Source organism: Sylvia atricapilla, chromosome 23 (genome assembly GCF_009819655.1).
Source record: "Sylvia atricapilla isolate bSylAtr1 chromosome 23, bSylAtr1.pri, whole genome shotgun sequence".
Lineage (NCBI taxonomy): Eukaryota > Metazoa > Chordata > Aves > Passeriformes > Sylviidae > Sylvia > Sylvia atricapilla.
In genome coordinates, this window is record NC_089162.1 from 3,198,491 (window position 1) to 3,218,898 (window position 20,408).

Below are 20,408 nucleotides of genomic sequence, written 5' to 3' on the forward strand. Positions count from 1 at the left end.
CTCCCCCAGATCCACTGGAGCTGTTCCCAAAGCGCCAAGCAGGAGCTGAGGAGCCCCGAAGACAGAAGGGAAGAGAGAACACAGCCAGAACAGCTGAACGAGGCAGAAAGAGGGGACAGCTGCTCCCAACTTCTCAAGCACAAACCTGTTTACAAAGAACTGTGTCTCCAATAGGCTCAGAATGATATACCAGAGGAATAAAATGTTTTATTCTGATTGTCTATCAGCCTGTGCCACCATACAGATGGCTCAACACACGCTGACTGAAGTGATGATCCTGCTCTGTACAGTTTGTCTCCCTGCTGAAGGACACATGCTGCCTCGAAGCAAGGCAGGAATTTAGCTCTAGTACCACTGCAGATTAACATTTTCCCTCCTTTTTCACCATATGGTGCTTTAAGAGCAACAGCCGTGCAAGCTTCCAGGAGAGCACGGTGCTCAAAGAATCCTGCTCTCTAAAAACACTGTCTGCGCAAAAAAAAAACACCACTTTTTTTTTTTTTGTTTAGTTGTTGCTCAGGCAAAGAGAAACATTGAGGCAGACAAGTGCAGCCCAGCACAAGGGGAAGGGCAGGATCGGATTTTCCAGTGGCTGCACACCAGTGCCTGCTCAGGGCTGTCAGGGATGGCAGAACGTGGCTCTCCCGTGTGTGAGGGGCACTGCCACAGCTCCCTGGGGATCCCAGCCCCTTCCCAAAGCAGCCCCCAAACCTAAGGAGAGCTGAGGTGCCACACAGCTGCAGCTCTCTGAGTTCTCTGCACCTCACAGCACAGCAGAGATGATCTGAAGGAGTTCAGCAGCAAATGGATGGAAAGGGAAGGGATCTGCTGGAATCCAGCTCCATTTGGGATTTAACTGCCTCTGGAGCTTGCAGGGCTGTCACAGAGCATTCCAGCAGAACTGCCCCTGGAAGGTTCAGCTGCAGTGGACACAGGCACAGACTCACAGTTTGTGTGTTGGACATCCCCCTCTGTGCGTTTCTACTTCCATTTCCACAGCAGTAACCAAACCACATCATTCCTTCTGCAGTTCTGAGTGTGGAACACACACACCCAGCGACTGTGCAGGTTGATAATCCCTCTGAGCACATCCCTGTGCTCTCCTGCAGCTGGCACAGCCCTAGGAGCAGCTTGTAGCTCACCCCAGACTCTGTCTGGACAACTTAGAGCAGGAAGGGCCTGACCTTGAGGATTTCCCTGTGCAGCAGGTCAGCCTAACACTGCTCAGCTGTGCTTCCAGAGCCAAGGAAGTGCTCAGCCTTGCACCTTTGGGCAGGGCAGCTGCTAAGGGGCCACAACAACCTTCCTCTTCAGCACCCCAGAGTCCAGGAAGGAAAAAAGGGCACTGTCACCTCAGCATCCCAAAATAAATTCCCTCCTGAGAGAAGCTGTGCTTTCCTATGCACACTCTTGCTTTCAGGAGGGTTATTCCCTACTCCAAGCACTTAGATTAATAATGATAACAATAATAATAATTAATAATCTGTGGCTATCAGCTCCTACTCACGCTCTGGGGTGCTGATTGCTCGCCCCGCCACAGCCACGTTTTCTCCACCGGACTCTTTGTTCAGGCTTTGGAAGGACACTGAAAACAACAAGGCAGCAAATTAAGATTTGCAGTGCACTCCAGGCTCTTGCAGGATGGGTGCAGAGCAGAGCCAGAGCAGCAGTTCCCACCTTGCTGGCTGCCAGCTGTGCTGGGTGTCTTGGAGGAGGCTGGCAAACTCCTGCCCACGCTCTTGCTGTGCTGCTTGCTCCTGTCTTCCAACGCCTTCTTGGCAGAGTTCAGGATGGCCAGCGTGCTCAGGGATGCTGCCCTAGGGCCAGAAACAGACAGGAGCTGGGATTTCCCTCTAAAAACCCCACTGAGGGGAGATCTATCCCCTCCCAATCCCTCCTTGTCTTAAAAACCAAATAATAAGATTACGCTGCGACACCCGTGACTTTCAAACCACTCTCAAAAGAATGGATCAGCCTCAAAATATATAGATTTATCAATCTATAAATAGATATAAATACATCCTAAAAATAAAATAAAAATAAAATTAGAAATAAAAATAAACTACCAGGTAACAAAGAGGAGCCCATACCTGCGACCCAGAAGTGGGTGCTCCAGAGCACCAGCACGAGGTGTGACAAACCCAGAAGGGCCAGAGGAAGGGATGGACCCAGGTGTGGACGGCCTCCCACCCACAGAAGGCTGAGCACTGTGATCATTCTGGCCACCAGGAGATGCAGCTCTCTCCAGAGCTGGGGATTGCTGTGGGAAACAGGAGAAAAGGTCACGTCTCACAGTGGGTACAAGAGTAGAAAACCCTGCAAGGTGCTTGGGCCTGAGTGTTTAAGAACTGCTCTTTGTTGGATGGATGTAAATGGTGCTGGGGAGAAACAATTTATTGGCCAAAATTTTACCAAGAAGGGAACAGGGACATAAATGTCCTAGTTTAGAGGTCTATATATAAAGTGCTCTTCTAAAGTCTGCAGAGAAATGAACTTCCAGGCCAGAAGTCACCTCATCTTAAGGTAGAGATCTAAAATAGTTCAGGACAATTGACTCAGGCACATTTATTACTTTACACTGAATTTAAGGGGATCTGCATGACTGGGAAGGATTTGAATTCCCACTTTGTAGACACCTGAAGTCAGACAAGTGAACTCGATTTCTTTGTTACCAGTTCATCACTCTGGGAACAGAGAGAATACAACATTTAAGCCTGGCCAGTGCCAAATCAGACTTGGTTTTTCTTTTCAATTGAATTCTTTCTCCATTAATCATCTGCTGCTCCTCTTGGCTTTGTTTGTTGATGTCCTAAGCCTATTAAATGGCTCTGAAACCAAAACTGCTGTCAGGAAGTACAAAGAGGTATGAAAACCCTTCACAACCATCCTGCTCCAAGTGATGGGGTCCCCAGGCAGGGCCTGGGCACTGTGAGCACACAAACTTGAGCAGGAGAGACATGAACAGAGTTAATGGCACCAACCACCTCCCCGTGGGCTGCTGAGAGCTGCTCTTGCTCTGACTCCTTCTCCCTGGCCAGCTGCTCTTCATATTTCTTCATGTCATACTCCAGCTCGGCTGCCAGCTGCTTGTCCACAGCAAAGAAGTCTTTGATTTCGTTTCGGTAATCCTGCATCATTTCCTGCAGCAACAAGGAATGTTTGGACCCTTTCAGAAATCTCCCCCGGCTACTGATTCACATCCCCATTCAGATCACAGCTGCTTGGGAGCACAAGGAAACACCAGTTGGTAGAGCAGAGGTGTTTTTAACAGACTTAAAGAGTTTCAGCTCGGATTTGTTCTCCAGAACATGGAAAAGCTTTCCAGCGTCTGAGCTTTCCTCCAGCCCACGTTCCACACCCAGCCTTATCTCCAATCCCTCCACCTCCCACGTTATTTAACACAGTGGCAGTGCCACAACATTGTATATTCTCAATTCTTCCCTCCTAAGCAGGCTCCTGGTTCTGGCAGTGGTTGCATGCCCAGCACATCAATTCCAGAGAGGATCAAAACACCACGAGCAGCAAGAAAACACTTCCCCTTACCCTCAGGCAGTTCATCAGGTCCTTAAGAGCTGGGATCCTCTTCTGCTCCATCAAGGACTTGAGTGATGTGATTATTGGGATGATGTTTTCGATGAAATTCTTCTTTTGAACCTTTTTGTGAACAAGGCATGAACAATTACTCGAGGCAATGAAGGAGAAGCCACTCTGTGGCTCCAGGATGGCCCAAGCGAGAGGAGTTATCCCTCCACAGCCAGGGAATCACTGTAATTAAGGCAGCTCTCACACCACACACATGCACAGAGGCTTTTAACCTAAGTGGAGCCTGTTTAGATGCATCACTAAGCCACTCAGTTCTCGCAGCGAAGGCAAATTGCCCAGAGGTGCAGGAAAATCATTGTTCCGCTCAAATGCTTCACCAAGGAGAGGGGTGGGGAACAAATCCAGCTCAGCACAGCTCCCCTGGCTCCGGGGGAAATGCATTTCTAATCCCTGCAGCTCCAGAACGAGCATCCCTCACACATTCTGCCTTCACAGTCTGCTTTACAAGACACAGAGCTGCCCAGCCCTCTCCCTCACCTGCGAGATGAGCTTTTTCTGGGCCACCTGCATGACAGCGTTGGCCATGGCCATCTCATCTTCATCAGGCTGAATGTCTTCCTCAGGTTTGGACCTCATACTTGAGAGCTTGATTTCTTTACAGCTGAGGACTGCAAATGTATCCGAGAGCAGCTCGCTGCCTTCCAGGTCCAAAGGAAGGATCTCGTCCACAAAGCAAGCTGGAATACATTTGTTTTTCCAGAAATAATTTGTTTTTCCAGAAGCAGCAGTGATGGGACAGCCAGGAAGATAAAACACCTGGATCAGGAGTTGGGGTCTGGGATACAGACCCCAGGATTTTGTTTGCCAGGTTTTTAAAGGCAGATCCTTACCCAGGATGTTGTGGCTGATCTTGGTGGTGATGTTGAACCTCTGCTCATCCGTGAAATGGTCCAGCAGGAAGGTGTAGATCCTCATCCTCTTCTCCTTGTTATCCTTCCCCTTCAGAGAGAAGAGCTCCTTCTCCCTGTGGCAGAGCACGACATTTCACAGAGGCCCAAATCACATTATGCCAGCTCCCAGGAATAATGAGGCCTTCAATCAGCCAGGGATATTTGCATGTCACTTTTAAACCCCGTAAACCTGTTAGGACAGCACACAGTCCTCCAAATTACAGGCAGCAGTGTCACAGGGAAGGCAGGAACTGCTTCCCCCTGCTCACTTCACACTGTTGCATGGATAATTATCAAGTGACACAAATGCTGTGCTGCCACTGAGAGCTGCATGGCCAGACAGCCCATAATTTAACACAAATCAGACAGGAATGTGCTCCACTGACCGCTGGCTCTGGGGGAACCTGTTGTACTTCTGATGCTTCTCGTAGCTGTTGAAATGGAAGATGCACTCGATGAAGTGCTGGGAGAACATCACGGGGTTCCTCTTCAGCAAGAGATGCACCAGGCAGAACTCTGCAAACCTGGAGAGGAGGAGGAGGAGAAAGAAATTACCACTGGGTGGTTTCCAAAAGCCACCCCTGCAGCTGTGCAGGGCTCTCAAGGCAGGAGGATGGTTTCCCTCTGCCAAGTCTCCCTCAATACCACATTTAATTCCTGTCCAGCTCACTGACTTCCCTCTTTTCCTCAGAGGGACAGGCTTTTCCAGCATCCACAGCACTACTTATTTTTATGGCCACTAAAGCAAATTGAGTCAGAAATAAATCTGAACTCGAATCCACGCACAGCATTTTAATTCTTTAAATAACTGGAGCTCCACTGTGGCTGAGACAGAGTACTCAGCCACAAGTTAATCACCAAAGGTCCTGCAAGAGCTGCAAGGCAACCCCAGGCTTGAAGGAGGTGGTTTTGTCTGGATGCAGTCTCTAAATGCAGGTGGAAAGGAAAAGGCTCCCAAAGAAATGGGAGGAACACGATGCTGCAATGTCTCCATCTACTGGAAAGACATTTTTAGGTATTAAAAATACACTGAAAAGGAAACGTGAGTGGTAATTGACATAAAGGTTGATGGTTCTGGAAATATCCATCTCAGATTGACTGTTCCAGCAGAAATAAGCAGCAAGGTGTCCAATCCTCCTTTTTATCCCTAATTTCTACACGACCTCCCAATCTGAGTGAAACCTGCCCCACTCATTTCTCATGTCACAGAGCAGCTGGAGACCTTGAAACCTCCAAAAACTTCATAAACATGCACTTAAAATCAGAGTGCATAATTCCTCTGACACATCATTTGACAGGTCACTCCTCTGACAATTACAAGATGTGGCAGCAGGCTGCAAAGGCAAGGCATGCAATATAAAAAAAAAAAAAAAAAAAAAAAGGAAACTCCAACAAAATATTTACTCCTAGTCCTAAAACAAACCCAGCACTTGAGACAGAGCCTGCCAGAAAACCACGAGGAAGATTTCATAAGGGTCTGTCTCAAAAATTCTTTTTTTTTTTCTGGATAACTGAGTCCTAAATAGAGCAGAGCTGTATGTTTTGGGGACAGCCAAGGACACATTTTGGGACTTTCAAATGACCTGGAGAGAGGTTCAACACCTTTTTGCCACTACTGCAGATCCTAAAGGAAGTACAGTAGTGGAATAATCTGCTTTATCATTGGGATTTCTCTTCATAATGTGAAAGTGCCAAGACTGAGACAGGTTTTGAGACATCTCTGACCTTCCACTCCTCCATCATTCCCCAGGGGAGATTTTTACCTGGCAATCTCTGGGCTGGGATCCACCAGGACACTGACAAACCGAAAGAAGAGACAGTCCTTCCATTTAACAAACTCCTCCTGTGAAAATCAGCACAAATCAACAACCTGAACCAGGAAAACGTAGTGTCGACCTCCAGATTGTAGTCAGGCAAATGAACAAGCTGTAAAACCTCAGCCAGGGGCTCATAAAATAAACCCCAAAACAACGCCAAGTATTTTGGGGGATGCTCTAAGCAGCAGAAATGCCACAGCAGCACATCAAGATTTACCCCAGGCGTGAAGAATAAAGTAGAAAAATGAAAAATCTGCTCTCCCACTCCATGGCAGGTGTGCTCTTCAACACTGTTTTCAGAGCCAAATGCACTCCAAACGTGCCCTGAAGTGAACTTCGGGAGGGCAAACATCTCGAGCCTCTCAACATTCACACCTTCAGAACAATCAGCAGAGGCAGCAGGAGGAAAAAAAGGCGTTGTGGTGTTTGTTACAGCCATTGATGGAAGAGTGAAACTGGAAGGAGTTCAAAGGAAGCAAGATGAGAAAAGGGGCAACCATTGACTAAAAATAACCTCATTATCCAAGGGAGCCGGGTGTTGTTGGTGTGACTGCAGAAAAGGCAGTAACTAAACCCAGATTTAAACACCCTTCACTTAGGATTAATTAATAACTGAGCCATCAGCACAGTACAGAGACTCAGCCCACTTTGCCTTGACTGTGAACTGGTTTGGAGTTTTCCTCAGTTTGGCGTTTTTGTTTTATGTGATAATTTCCACATGATCCAATACAGAAACTGATGTTCTTTAAGAATAAAAACCCCAATACCAACGAGGTCAATATTGTGGCCTTACTGCAACTGGAATAAACTCTTGCTGTCAAGAGAAGAGTGTTGCAGGTTGATTACAAAGCCAATTGTAGGTTGTACAAATGCAGAGGTCAGGCTGATGCTTATTTGAAGACAGAATTTTAACTCTGTTTACATACAAACCAAAATAAGCTCAGCAGAAATATGACCATTTTTCAACCAAAGCTGCCTTCCTCCTCTAAAGGTGCTTGAAGCTATTCAGGAAACTCAGCTTAATGGAGCAATTATCAAAAACCATTACAATGGTGATCTCTTCCCTATAAGGTAGTTGAAAAACGTTCCTGCTAACACCAGAGTGTTATAGACACCTATTATAAAGTTGGTTTTCTGCAAATATTAAAATGAATGCTATATTTATAAAGTTGGAAGGCTTTGCTGCATTAATATAGTTTATTTCTGCTATTAATGAAACTTAGAAATAGTAGTGTAATAAATATATATATATTTCTTGGGCTATAGCATGGTATTAAAATAAAGACTGCTTTTGTTCATAAAACCCAGAGAATGGAAAGACAATCAGAAAACCACCCCCATTCCTGGATTCTCTTATCCAGATAAAGATGGTGGTGACCAGAGCTCTAAGGGAATTTTTTGAATCTCCGTTATCAGGGAGTGTGAGAATGAACAGAGCCACAAGAAAATTGATCTGCAGGATAAAATGATTGCAGGGGAATTGAAACTAAGCAGAGGGGCATCTAAACTCAATGTAAACACAATGTTTGAATCATGCATTGGGATCTACAAATATGCAACAGGCTGGTGCTTTTAAGGAATGAGCCTTTGTTAGTAAGTTTTGGGGTCTCTCTCTGACCCTGGGGCGTCTCTGTCCTGTTCTGGTGTCCCTCTCTGTCTCTCTGTGATACTTTGGGGTCTCTGTTCCATTTTGGGGTCAGTTTGAGCTGTCTGTGTTCCCCCTGAAGGCCCCCATGTCCCATTTGGGGTCTCTCTCTGGTTTTGGGGTCAGTTTGAGGTGTCCCCCTGAAAGCCCCCATATCCCATTTTGGGGTCCCTGTGTGACATTTGGGGTCTGTATTCCATTTTGGGGTCTGAGCTGCAAGCATTCCCCCCAGAATGCCCCTGTGTCCTGTTTTGGGATCTCTATGTGACATTTGGGGTCTCGCTCTGGTTTTAGGGTCAGTTTGAGCCGTCAGCATTCCCTGTGAATGCCCCCATATCCCGTTTTGGGGTCTCTATGTGACATTTGGGGTCTCTCTCTGCTTTTAGGGTCAGTTTGAGCTGTGTCCCCTCAAACACCCCCTCTTGGAGAGCCAAGGCTCCGGGCCATAACTGCCTACTAATTTAACCTTTTTCTCTATTTCTGCCTCCTAATCACCTTCTCCTCAACCTTTTAAAATTTTCCCAAGAAACTGAACTCCGTTTTTTCCCCAACAGCCACAAACCAAGTCAGAACAGCCCACCCCCCAACGCTCCCAACACCCCAAAGAGCTGACAGAAGAACTCCGGCGGCCTCACCTGCAGCAGGCTGGTGAGCAGGATCAGGGTCTGCCTGCGGATGAAGGGGTGAGGGTCCCGCAGGCACAGGGAGATGTTGGAGACGTATCTGTCCCCCAGGGAGGTGTAGCGCACGCACAGGTCACACAGCACCATGGCCGCATTGCTGCGCACCGCCACCGCCGCAGACACCTGCAGCTCCCGCGCCACCGCCGCGATGCAGCGCTTGGCCAGCTCCTCGTGCTGCAGGCACAGCTTCCCTGGGGGAAAACGACACAGGGTTTCAGATTTGGGGTTCTCAGACCCTGTGCTGCATTAGTGCACAGCTCCATGTGCTTGGCCAGCTCCTCGTGCTGCAGGGACAGCTTCCCTGGGGGGAAACGACACAGGATTTCAGATTTGGGGTTCTCAGACCCTGTGCTGCATTAGTGCACAGCTCCTCGTGCTGCAGGCACAGCTTCCCTGGGGGGAAACGACACAGGGTTTCAGATTTGGGGTTCTCAGACCCTGTGCTGCATTAGTGCACAGCTGTATGTGGAAGATGCTCTGCTCCTCGTGCTGCAGGCACAGCTTCCCTGGGGGGAAACGAGACAGGATTTCAGATTTGGGGTTCTCAGACCCTGTGCTGCATTAGTGCACAGCTCCATGTGCTTGGCCAGCTCCTCATGCTGCAGGCACAGCTTCCCTGGGGGGGAATGACACAGGGTTTCAGACTGGGGGATCTCAGACCCTGTGCTGCATTAGTGCACAGCTCCTCGTGCTGCAGGCACAGCTTCCCTGGGGGGGAAACAAGACAGGATTTCAGATTTGGGGTTCTCAGACCCTGTGCTGCATTAGTGCACAGCTCCTCGTGCTGCAGGCACAGCTTCCCTGGGGGGAAACAAGACAGGATTTCAGATTTGGGGTTCTCAGACCCTGTGCTGCATTAGTGCACAGCTGTATGTGGAAGATGCTCTGCTCCTCGTGCTGCAGGCACAGCTTCCCTGGGGGGGAAATGACACAGGATTTCAGATTTGGTGTCCCCAGACCCTGTGCTGCATTAGTGCACAGCTGTACGTGGAAGATGCACTCCCTTTGGCCAACTCCTCATGTTGTGGGCACAGCTTCCCTGTGGGGAGCAACACCTTAGGATTTCAGTTTTTGTTTTTCTCAGCCCCTGTGCACGGCTCTAGGTGGAAGATGCACTTCCCTGTGGGGAGAAATACCTTAGGATTTCAGCTTTGGTGTTTTTTGTATCTGTGCTGCATCAGCCCATAGTTCTGTGTGCAAGGTGCATTTCTTGGCCAACTCCTCCCGTGGGGAGCAGCATCTCAGGATTTTAGCTTTTGTGTTTTTCAAACCCTGTGCATAGCTCCATGTGGAAGATGCACTTCCCTTGGCCAGCTCCTCGTGCTGCAGGCACAGCTTCCCTGGGGGGAGCAACACCTCAGGATTTTAGCTTTGGTGTTTTTCAGACCCTGTGCTGCATCAGTGCACAGCTGTATGTGGAAGATGCACTCCTTGGCCAGCTCCTCCTGTGGGGACCAAAACCTTAGGACATCAGCTTTTGTGTTTTTTGGATCTGTGCTGCATTATTGCACAGCTCTATGTGAAAGATGCACTCCTTGGCCAGCTCCTCGTGCTGCAGGCACAGCTTCCCTGGGGGGAGGAACACCTCAGGATTTTAGCTTTGGTGTTTTTTAAATCCTGTAATACATTAGTGAACAGCTCCAGATAAAGTGCAGGTAACTCTTCATGCTGTGGTCAGACAAAACAATCCCTCTGGGCCTGGAACCAAGGACACCCCAACAGCCTCAAGCCCCAAAAAGTATAAACCAAAGTGAATTGGGGAGGAGTAAACTGGGGGAATGTGACTTCATTACCTGAAGCTGTAATTGGAGGATTAACCCCTGATATGCAAATAGACAAAACTTTTAATTGTCTGAAAATCTTGTGCCCATGGTCCACCCTGGGTGCAGTCTCTGGGAGGCTCTGAGTGCCCAAGGCAGATCTGCTAAAGGCCTTTAATAAACACTCACTTCATTCTCTAACTCTGCCTGGCCTCTTTTCTAGGTGGCCACTCCAAGGCATCACCAGAGTGGCAGAGCTGGGAGTAAATTCTCCTTCCCAACCAGCCCAGCCCAACTCGCTGCCTCCAAAACAAGCCAGGGAAGGAATCAGGAAATAAACAAGGGAATAAACAAGAAACTCATGCTGGAACTTGATGAGCAATCTGCACGATCTCTCAGGGAGATGGTACTTCAAGTTCTTCCAAACTCCCCTTAGACCTACAGAGTGGGTCTCCATGCCAAATTCCCTCCTTCACAGCAAACTATTTCTGTGTACAGGGTATTATTCAAAGCAGCTAAAAAGAACAGCCCCAGCTGTCATAGGCATAAGCAGGGAGACACCCACCTCTGAGAGCATCACTGAACCAACCTAAAATAAAATAGCCTGCAATAGTTCTAACATCACTTCTCCCTGTTCCCAAGCTCTGCACAAAAGTATTAAACTTTCCAAAGCGATTAAGGGAAGAATAACGTTGCCTATCTGCAAAAGAAAATTGTTCTTAATCACGGAAGTATTAAACCTCAAAATTTTCACTTGGTGCTCCTCAGAATCCTGGGAATGCAGCTGGCCAGGCTTCTCTGAAAGCAGCACTTCACTCACGTTGAGGAGAACAAGAATTTCAGTGCAGCCATTCTGCTCTAAGCTTCATCAAAAGCACCAAGTTTTCTTCACCCTCTCTGGAGCATCTTACTGAGGATACTCCTCAGAATCCTGGGAATGCAGCTGGCCAGGCTTCTCTGAAAGCAGCATTTCACTCATGTTGAGGAGAACAAGTATTTGAGTGCATTCATTCTGCTCTAAGCTCCATCAAAAGCACCAAGTTTTCTTCACCCTCTCTGGAGCATCTTACTGTGAGATGATCCTTCAGCACCCAACTCTGAGTACCAGGACAGCACAGCTCCGGGGGACACTGCTAATTATTGATCACCATTAATGCATTAACCACCTGGAGAAGCAGAGCTAGCAGGGTTCTGCTGGTTTGCCCAGCTTGTTTCCATGGATATTTGCATTGCTAAAAGCTCCGAGCTCGGCTTATGCCAACAGAGCACTGGGGCTCTCTGTCACAACTGCCAGAACTTTCCATGGGATTAGTTAGGTTGGAAAAGACCTCTGGGATCATGGAGTCCAACCTGGGATGGATCCCTACTTTGTCACCCAGCTCAGAGCTCGGAGTGCCACATCCAAGTGTTCCTTGGACACCTCCAGGGATGGGCACTCCAAACCTCCCTGAGCAGCCCCTTCCAGTGTTTTTAACAACCCTTTCCATGGAGAAATTCTTCCTCATGTCCAACCTGTACCTACCCTGGCACAGCTGGAGGCATTTCCTCTTGTCCTGTCCCTTGTGACCTGGTTCCTCCCTCCTGTCAGGGAGCTGCAGAGCGCCAAGGTCCCCCCTGAGCCTCCTTTTCCCCAGGATTCTGGGCAGAGCTTCCCCAGAAAGGCTGAGCTACACCAAGGGCCGGTTTTAGGGCAGGGTGGCACTTACCCAAAGTGATGAGAGCGTGAGCCCTGACCACGGGAGGCATGGCTGAGCCCCTGAACTGGGACAGCGGCTGGGAACTGGGGATCTCCTCACTGTCTGTGGAAGCAGGCACTGGAAAAGAACAGGGCAGGGGTGGAAACACAGCCTGGCACACTGGGGTGCCCCTAAACGCAAAGCTGAAGGCAGGAGGAGAGTGGCTCACGTTGGTCCTTGCTGTCAGGAGAGGCCAGGACGGACTGAACCAAGAGGAAGACGTGTTTGCCCACCTTGGCTGGGCACAGCTGGGCAGCCTCACCCAGCAGGAAGAGGTGTCTCACCTGCAGGGAGAAAGCAGCACTGCAGTCAAAAGGCAGTGGCTGAGCTGCTAATTAAGCCAGCAGGAGTCGGTTCTTCTCCAAAAACAACTCAAAAATCCCCTCAGAACGTTCAAGGCAGTGGCTGGAGAACAGAAGGGGAGGCTTTGGAACAGAAACCCTGGGTGGGTGTGTTTAATATCCTCCAACACCTTCCCCTCACATCTAATGAGACTGAAATACTCCTCAAAGCATTCCATGCCTTTCACAAACCCCTCTCCCAAACAGTTCATCTGAGAAATTTGAGTGGAAAAGCAAGGGGAAAAAAAAAAAAAAAACACGTCATATATTAAAAATACATGGGGTGCCATATCCTTAAAGCAACTGCTGGTGTGTAAAACTGCTGTGGGCCCCTAAATACAAGAATTCATCACACACACAGGCCATGCACCTTCCCATTATCCCAGTTCTTGGCATGGATTTGGAGGAACACCTGCATCCTTTAAATAATCTCTGAAGCAGATAATTTAAAATAATAATCCCCCAAAACTTACCAAGAGGTCTTCCTGCAGCTGCCCTGCTCCATCCTCTTTGAGGACTATATTGGAGATGTAGCTCTCACAGGTGGATACCAAATCTCCACACACCTGGTTGAGCAGCTCCTGTTCCGTAATTAAACAAAATTAATTCAACATTTTATTAATTAAACAAAAGGCAGCTGTAATATCTGTCCACACATGAATCCCTAATATCAAAGTCTCTATATGCTTTTAATAATCTGGATCCCATTAAAATCAATCTGACAGTGCCTTAGAGCTTTAAAATTCTCCCTGCACATCAAAGGATGTGTGCAAGTGTCAAAACACCTTGGAAAATTTGGCTTTTAATGATCCACAGGCCCAAGTTTACTTCATTATAGAAATCACACAGACTTAAACAAAAAGGATTTAGGCGACTGTTTCATGTGCACCCAACACATTGGAGGTGTCTGGGGGAATTTTTAGATGTTGCTTGAAAAAAGCAGCTCCATTAACAAAGAAAACATGATGTGAATTCCAAAGAGTGGAGGAGAAACATAAGAAAAGCTGATTATCTACTACACTGTGGGGAATATAAAGCATTATTTCTGGTTTTCCACCATCTAGAAGTGGCAATTTTAATAACCAAATACAGATATAAATGATAGCTGTTAGATTTGATGAAGTGACCAGCTACAGGCACATCTGCATTTCATTTTAAGCCAACATTCTGTGGTGGCTGTACCTACAGGGGAGGATTTTCTGATTGTCAGTTAAAAAACCCAGAAACCATCACCCCACCCTGGGTTCTGAGGTTCAGCTTTGTCCATTATTTACTAAACTTGATTGGGATGCTTATTATGAAATAGCTATATTTTATAATACTATACTGAAAGAGAAATATAAAACAGACACGAAGAGAAATCATTAGGACAGAGACCTGCATCAATTTTAGCTTCTTTGCAATTGTGTCCAGCCTGAGATCTTTATATCTTTATTTTACCCACAAAATACAGCCTAACTTCCCCCTATGGGAGCAGAACAAAGCCATGGGATAAAAGAAATGGAGGCAGAAAAAAAGTTATCAGCAAGTTATTAACTCTCAGTTTGATCTCCAGGAAGCGGTGTAGGAAATGTGTGTATTTCCAGCAGCTCTGATGGAGAATATTCAGAGATTACAGCATAAATCTGTGGCTTCAAACTGGACCAAGCACAGCAACAGGTTTCCTTGAGGAAATATCCTTGGAAACTTGGACAGAAGGCAAAAGGAAGGCATTTCAGAGGTGTGTGGGAATAGATTTGAAAGCAGAAGATTTCTTTCAGGCCCAGCCACAGCCACAGGATGTTCTCCAGCTCAAGAGCAGCAGAGCCTCAGAGCTGAGCAGAGCAGGCTCGAGCTGCTGGAGGCAGAGCCCCTTTTTTAGAACTCATCATCCCACAGCCTGCAGACAGCAGCAGACACCCCCTGAGTGGGGAACAGGCTATTTTAAAAGGTGTATTTTAAGTCCCACCTGTGCCTCCTCTGGTGCAGCTGCAGAGGCCTGGCAGAGCTTCTGCAGGGTCTCCACGGCAGGGCTGATCACCTCCAGGGGACACTGAGACTCCTTCAGCCAGCTCTGGATGTTCTCTGGGGACCAGAGCACACAGAAAACCAGCATTTTCTAAACTTCTCAAGCTTTTTATGGAAGCACAAAACCTCTCTCTGCAGGTGCTCAGGGTCACTCACCCCTCAGCCTCTCACAGCTGCTCTTGGGGAGGTGCTTGGCCACGTGCCCGATGACACACAGGACGTGTCCCACGGTGCCACTGCTGCTGCTCTGCTGCCTGGAAAACCAACAGCCCACACTGAGGCACTCCAAATCCCAGCTGAGCAGTCCTCTCATCTGGGACATGCATTATTAAAGCAGACCTGTCAAAGCCAATGGAAACTCAGGTTTGAGGAAGGAGTTGGTTACTGCACGGATCTCTGCTGGGTTTCCAGCTGCAGGACTCACAGTTGGAAGAAAAAGCTGGGATTTCAGCAGCTAAAAAGCAATTTATGGAAGGGCACTAAGGGCTCCCTGGCAGAATGGAGTGCAAAGCACACACACTGACCTGCTGACACTGTCCCAGGATCCAATGATCTTGGAATAATCCAGCTTGGGGGAAGAACCTGCCACCTTGGCAAGCAGCATCCAGGCTGCCCTGGAGTGCTCTGTGTCCACGTGAGACATGACATTACTGATGAAAGTGGAGGTGAACTTGTTCTGCTTGGACCACATGAGGAAGGCTTTGCTCAGGTACCGGCTGCAGGCAGGAAAGGAGAGTTTAGGGAGGAATAAAGAAAGCAGTTGGTAAAATCCAGGAAAATCCGACATTCGTTGGGCAGCACAATAAAGCTGCTATTGCCTGGCATTCCCACAATTCCCACTGAAAATTCCCACGTTTACACCTATTTTCACCACACACCTGGCATCCCTACATGGATGCTGTGATCTGGGGCAGTAAGACAGAAGGTCCAGCTGGTGCCATGACACATCAGCAAATTACAATTTCAGCAGTTTGTAACTAAGACTTCCCAACAGAGTCACAGAATGACCTAAAACTGGAAGATACCTTGAAGATCATCTCATTCTACCCTGAGTAAGGACACCTTTCATAGACTGGGGTGCTCAGAGCCCCATCCAGCCTGGCCTTGAGGACTCCCAGGGATGGAACCAAACCAGCCAGTCATGTCAGGCATCACAGCCTGCTCGTTTTTCTTCACAACCCTAATTATCTATTCCACGTTGGGAGAGCTGTGAGATTTCTCAAGCTGCAAGGTCCTGCAGGGTCAGGAAGAAGAAGGTGCCAGGAATGTGCAAAACCCTGCTCCAAAACGGCCCGAATTAGAACAGTGACAGCTCCCCAGCCTGGCATGGCAGCACCACCAGTGCCTCATCTGCTATTTCTGAGCTATTATGCCCTGTTGACTAATAAACATACAGCTGTCTTTAATCAATGTTGTGTCCTTGTCATGCTGTGTGTCATCCCATTTCTCCCTCTCCTTCCCACGGCGTTCTGCGGCAGGCAGGATAATTCGATTTGTCACAAGACAAGTAACATATTGTACATGAGAATTAATACAAGGTGATGTTCTTGCTTTATATATCCTCTCTCGCTTCTGTCAGAGGAACTCCTCCATTTGACTTAAATATTCATGTGCTATCAGTGCATCCAGCACAGGATGTAACAATGAGCATTTCAGTCCTGGGAGAGAGCACAGGTAACAGGAGCAGCAAGTGAAAACACCTGACACAAGGCAAAGCTGAACTCTTCTGGTCCATGCTCAGCAGCCCTGTCCTGGGAGCACCTCAACATGGTAGTTTCCATCTCCAGAATTATACTGAGGGTTTCAAGCAGGGAATTTAAGCAGCTTTAAAGAATTCCCTGAGAAAAATTTGGTTTCTTGTCCTTGCACAGCAGACAGCACGTGCATTTTAACAGCGTGCGTGTTAACTGTGGTACCTCACAGTCTGTGGCCACGCAGGGAATGAGAACACAAACTCAGACTCTTATCTTAGTCCTCCAGTCAATAGGTAATTTCCTTCTGTAAAGGAAAAGTTGTGTATTCTAATGGGATTAAAAGTGAAAAAAAAAAAAACCCTCTGGGTTTTATCCCTGAATGTTAACACAGGCAGGGAAGGGAAAAATGCACTTACCTCAGCTCCTGGCTTTCTGAAGACAACAGGGAGAGCAGATCCCATGCCAGCTCCTGCCTCCCATCGTCACTCCTGAATTTATTGTAATGTTTTATGTGTTGCAGCAAGAGCTGATCGAGGCATTCCAAGGCCTTTTCTTGGACAGAGCTTTCTGCATCCATCACCACGGGCACCACTCCGTTCAGCCAGGCCTTCTGCACCAGGACATCGCTGTGCTGAGACTGAGAGAAACACATTTCCAAAGCATTGGGGGAGCCCAAATTAATGGGTAAGACCAGCAAAGGCCTCCAGGTTCAGCTACAAACTTTGAAACTTGAATTTTAATCAAGCTCAGCAGTGTGGCAGCAGGTGGGACAGGGAAACTCAGCATCACAAGGTCTTTAATCATCTCTATGATAAATACCTGGTGTTTCTGCTAAAGTACTGCAACACTTTGTTTTGAGACTCTATAAAGAATTATAACAGGTTGGCAATAAGGCTGTACAGCAGATGATTTAGCACTAAAAAAAAAGAGCTTTGCTTAATATAAACCCTGTGCTCCAAGCCTGAGTTACAAACCCTTTGTGAATAAATAGGAAAGAAAGAAAAATATAGCATTGCTATCATCCACACATTACATCTGAAAGTGATTCAGGGTTTTTTTTAACTTGAGAAGGCCAGCAACATAAACATTTTCTTCATGACACATAAATCAACAGCCAGAAAAATCAGTGTTTCCAACAGTTGGAAGCACTCAGCATAAATCACAAGTAGGTATCAGAGTGAGTCATGACTTCCGAGTCAAAAGGTAATGAAAAGAATTAGAGCAGAGTCACAAAATGCAGCTCCCAGAGTGAAGAACTGATTGGTGAGGTGCCTCCTGCTCTCCCTCCTCCCAGGTGGGGCAGAATTCCCATTCCCCTTGAGGCCTTAGGATTTTAGCTTTTATATTTTTCAAACCCTGTACTGCTTTAGTGTATAACTCCAAACTCCATGTGGAGTGTCAGCTACTGCTCTCCCATTTTATTCAGACAAAACAATCCCTCTAGGGCTGGAACCCAGGGACACCCAACAGCCTCAGGTCCCAAAAACATAAACAGAAATGAATTGGGGAGAAGCAAATTGGGGGTGAATTACTTCATTACTGCAGCCCTGGTTTCCTGCCTGAGATGTGTTGGTTTTCTGAAATTCTTTTCCCAGGGAATTTTCCATAAACAGGAGAAATGTTTTTTAACTGTACTTATGTCTACATTCTTTCCCCAGGAGGGACTTCTTCTTGATGTCCCTCTGCTCTGACCAATGGCAGTGAAGAGGTTTGTCTTTGTGTCACCAATCAAATTGGTCCATGTAAAATAGTATAAAAGAGATACATCCCAAAAATAAAGGAGTCATTTTTCAGCCTTCTGAAGTCAGAGTTTTGTGTCCTTGTAATGAAAACCAGCATCACATTCCCCAAAGCTGTAATTGGAGGATTAACCCCTGATATGCAAACAGACCAAATTTATAATAGTCTGAAAAACTCATCACCGTCGTCCATCCTGGGTGCAGCCTCTGGACTGCCCAAGCTTTACCTGTTTGAAGGCCTTTACTAAACACCCCTTTTTACTCTCTTAACCCTGTCCATGCCCTGTCCTAGGCAGGGCCTGGCCTCACCAGGAGCAGCTCGGTGATGGAGTGCAGCGCCTGCTTCCGCACCGACACCGCGGGGTCCCGGCAGCGCTCCTGCAGCACGCCCAGGTCCTCGGCCGTGCAGGGCATCACCCCGTGCTTCAGGATGCTCACAAACACCTGCCAGGCAAAGAGCAGCACAGCTCAGTCAGGAATCCACGCCAGGGGCACCGTGTGGCAAAGCTAAAATAGAATTTACCCCCCCGCCAACGCGAGGTGGAGAGTTATCGCACCCAGAGCGAGGTGGTGCATTAACGATTCAGGAGGGCTGGGCACAACCAGAGCTGAGAGATGAGACTGGAAACAGCACTCCAGTCATTCCTGCTCTGGAACAGCAGCCGGAGAGGGAGAATGTCACAACTCCCCATCGAAAGTAACGTGCCTCTTGTATGAGCTACAGCTTTTACTTGGCAATAAGGAAGGGGGATTTATTTTTATTCTTAATCAGAAAGCATTAAAACATGAATTGCAAAGCCCTAACTGGGAAGCTCAAATCAGTGTGTGAATTGAGGGGGAAGAGCTGGGGTGAAGAGGACTAACAGAGAAAAGCAGTCAGCAGCAGACACCTCTTTTTTAAAACGAGGAAATTTCCATTGAAGCGTCTCCCTTTAAAAACTAATGACTTCATTAAAGAAATGAGCAGCAAGGAAAGCAACACAGAGCTGAAAGAGAGGCTGGATATAACCTAATCCCTTTGCTAACAAGGTCAAAACAAACTAAGCAGCTAATATGCTTCAGTTTATGAGGAAGTCTCTTAATTGAAATGCCTATTGACATTTGACAAGAGCCTCTCCTTGCAAATGACGGAATAACAGAATGCCAGCAAGGGTACTAGAGAAATTTCCATCATTATGCCTGCATTATTTACTTATCAGGAGCTAGTAAACAAGATCTTTAATGCCTTTAAGGCACTCTGCAGGGAGAGCAGGAAGCTACAAGTGGGCAAAGTGATAGAGTTTGCAGCGAAGCTGTGGCCCAATTAATTATTTAACAATTTTGGGTAATCACTGAGAGCAGGGAAGGATGCAAAGCCCACCCTACCTGCAGAGCAGATTTCCTCACGTTGGTTTTCTCATCTCCAGCTCTCACTCTCAGCATAGCCATGACTTCTTTTCCTATCCAAAATGAGGAAAAGAATGAATTACCCCCACAAAGAAGGAATTATCCCCAGCACCAGCTGGAACCACAGAATCCCAGGGTGGTTTGGGTGGAAGGGACCTTAAAGCACAACCAGTGCCACCTTTGGGACACCTTCCACTGTCCCAGGGTGTTCAGAGTCTGTCCAGTCTGGCCTTGGACACTGCCAGGGATCCAGGGGCAGCCACAGCTTCTCTGGGCACCCTGTGCCAGGACCTGCCCACCCTAAAGTAGCACAGACTCAGTGCAAAAAACAAACTCAAACAGTTCCCCAAAACTTTCAGAAAGCACAATTAAAACCACCCAAAACAATCCAGAACGAGGCACAAGCCAGGAGGAAAAACAAACCCAAACCATTTCCCCATTTCTCTCATTTGAAAACGCATCTTAATATATCACAGAGGAAAATGATGGAACAAATTACTTGAGACACGAAGAAAAAAAAAAAAAAAGTGAATCTGTAATTTTTGACCTCTTTATTTGTCTACACAAACGAATTCAGGCTACTTTCAGAGTCTGAGAGCTCCTGAGATGAGTCAGGTTGAACAAAAGCTCAGGTAACCCTGAGACCTGTGGGAAGAGCTCCTGGGCTGAGCTCAGACAAATGGAGCCAGCACAGAGGCAGGGGAGGCTCTGCAGAGCTCACAACACCCACAACCTCCTGGGAGCTTTGCCTCAGAGCTCCACACAGCCTCAAGCATCAAAGTATGAACTGCTGTGTGCTACAGAGGGGAAATGACTCCACTTATTAATTCCTCGAGGCTGCAGAATGGCAGCTGCAAAGAACCACCCCAGAGTCTACAAGGAAACCAGAACACATCTCTCTTCCCTGGATGTCAAGTTAGGGCTCAGATTTTACTCTGCACAGCCATATTCATACTCTACTTCTGCAAGTTGGCAGGAGAAAAAATAAATCATCGAGGCAAGAAGTTATTAAATGACACACAACTGAATACACAGATCAATTATTTCTCACATTTTGAATCACTGAGCTATTAACTGGCCATAAGGACTTCATGAATTTCACCATGG

At 47.3% G+C, this 20,408-nt stretch overlaps 1 protein-coding gene across 3 annotated transcripts in view; it reads right to left on the minus strand.

Annotated features, from left to right (window-relative positions):
- The window catches only part of NCAPD3 (non-SMC condensin II complex subunit D3), a 31,899-nt gene that overhangs the window by 2,067 nt on the left and 9,424 nt on the right, over window positions 1-20,408 (minus strand). For all 3 annotated transcript variants that reach the window (XM_066334827.1, XM_066334826.1, XM_066334824.1), the window contains exons 14-32: window positions 19,281-19,354; window positions 18,225-18,359; window positions 16,593-16,813; window positions 15,007-15,198; window positions 14,639-14,736; window positions 14,424-14,539; window positions 12,949-13,056; window positions 12,304-12,418; window positions 12,105-12,212; window positions 8,591-8,829; window positions 6,257-6,336; window positions 4,880-5,017; window positions 4,434-4,567; window positions 4,081-4,280; window positions 3,544-3,654; window positions 2,982-3,140; window positions 2,091-2,260; window positions 1,678-1,817; window positions 1,508-1,585 (exon numbers count right to left, since the gene is read on the minus strand). In XM_066334827.1, coding sequence (XP_066190924.1) covers window positions 1,508-1,585; window positions 1,678-1,817; window positions 2,091-2,260; window positions 2,982-3,140; window positions 3,544-3,654; window positions 4,081-4,280; window positions 4,434-4,567; window positions 4,880-5,017; window positions 6,257-6,336; window positions 8,591-8,829; window positions 12,105-12,212; window positions 12,304-12,418; window positions 12,949-13,056; window positions 14,424-14,539; window positions 14,639-14,736; window positions 15,007-15,198; window positions 16,593-16,813; window positions 18,225-18,359; window positions 19,281-19,354 — 2,616 coding nt within the window. The remainder of the gene's footprint in view (window positions 1-1,507; window positions 1,586-1,677; window positions 1,818-2,090; window positions 2,261-2,981; window positions 3,141-3,543; window positions 3,655-4,080; window positions 4,281-4,433; window positions 4,568-4,879; window positions 5,018-6,256; window positions 6,337-8,590; window positions 8,830-12,104; window positions 12,213-12,303; window positions 12,419-12,948; window positions 13,057-14,423; window positions 14,540-14,638; window positions 14,737-15,006; window positions 15,199-16,592; window positions 16,814-18,224; window positions 18,360-19,280; window positions 19,355-20,408) is intronic.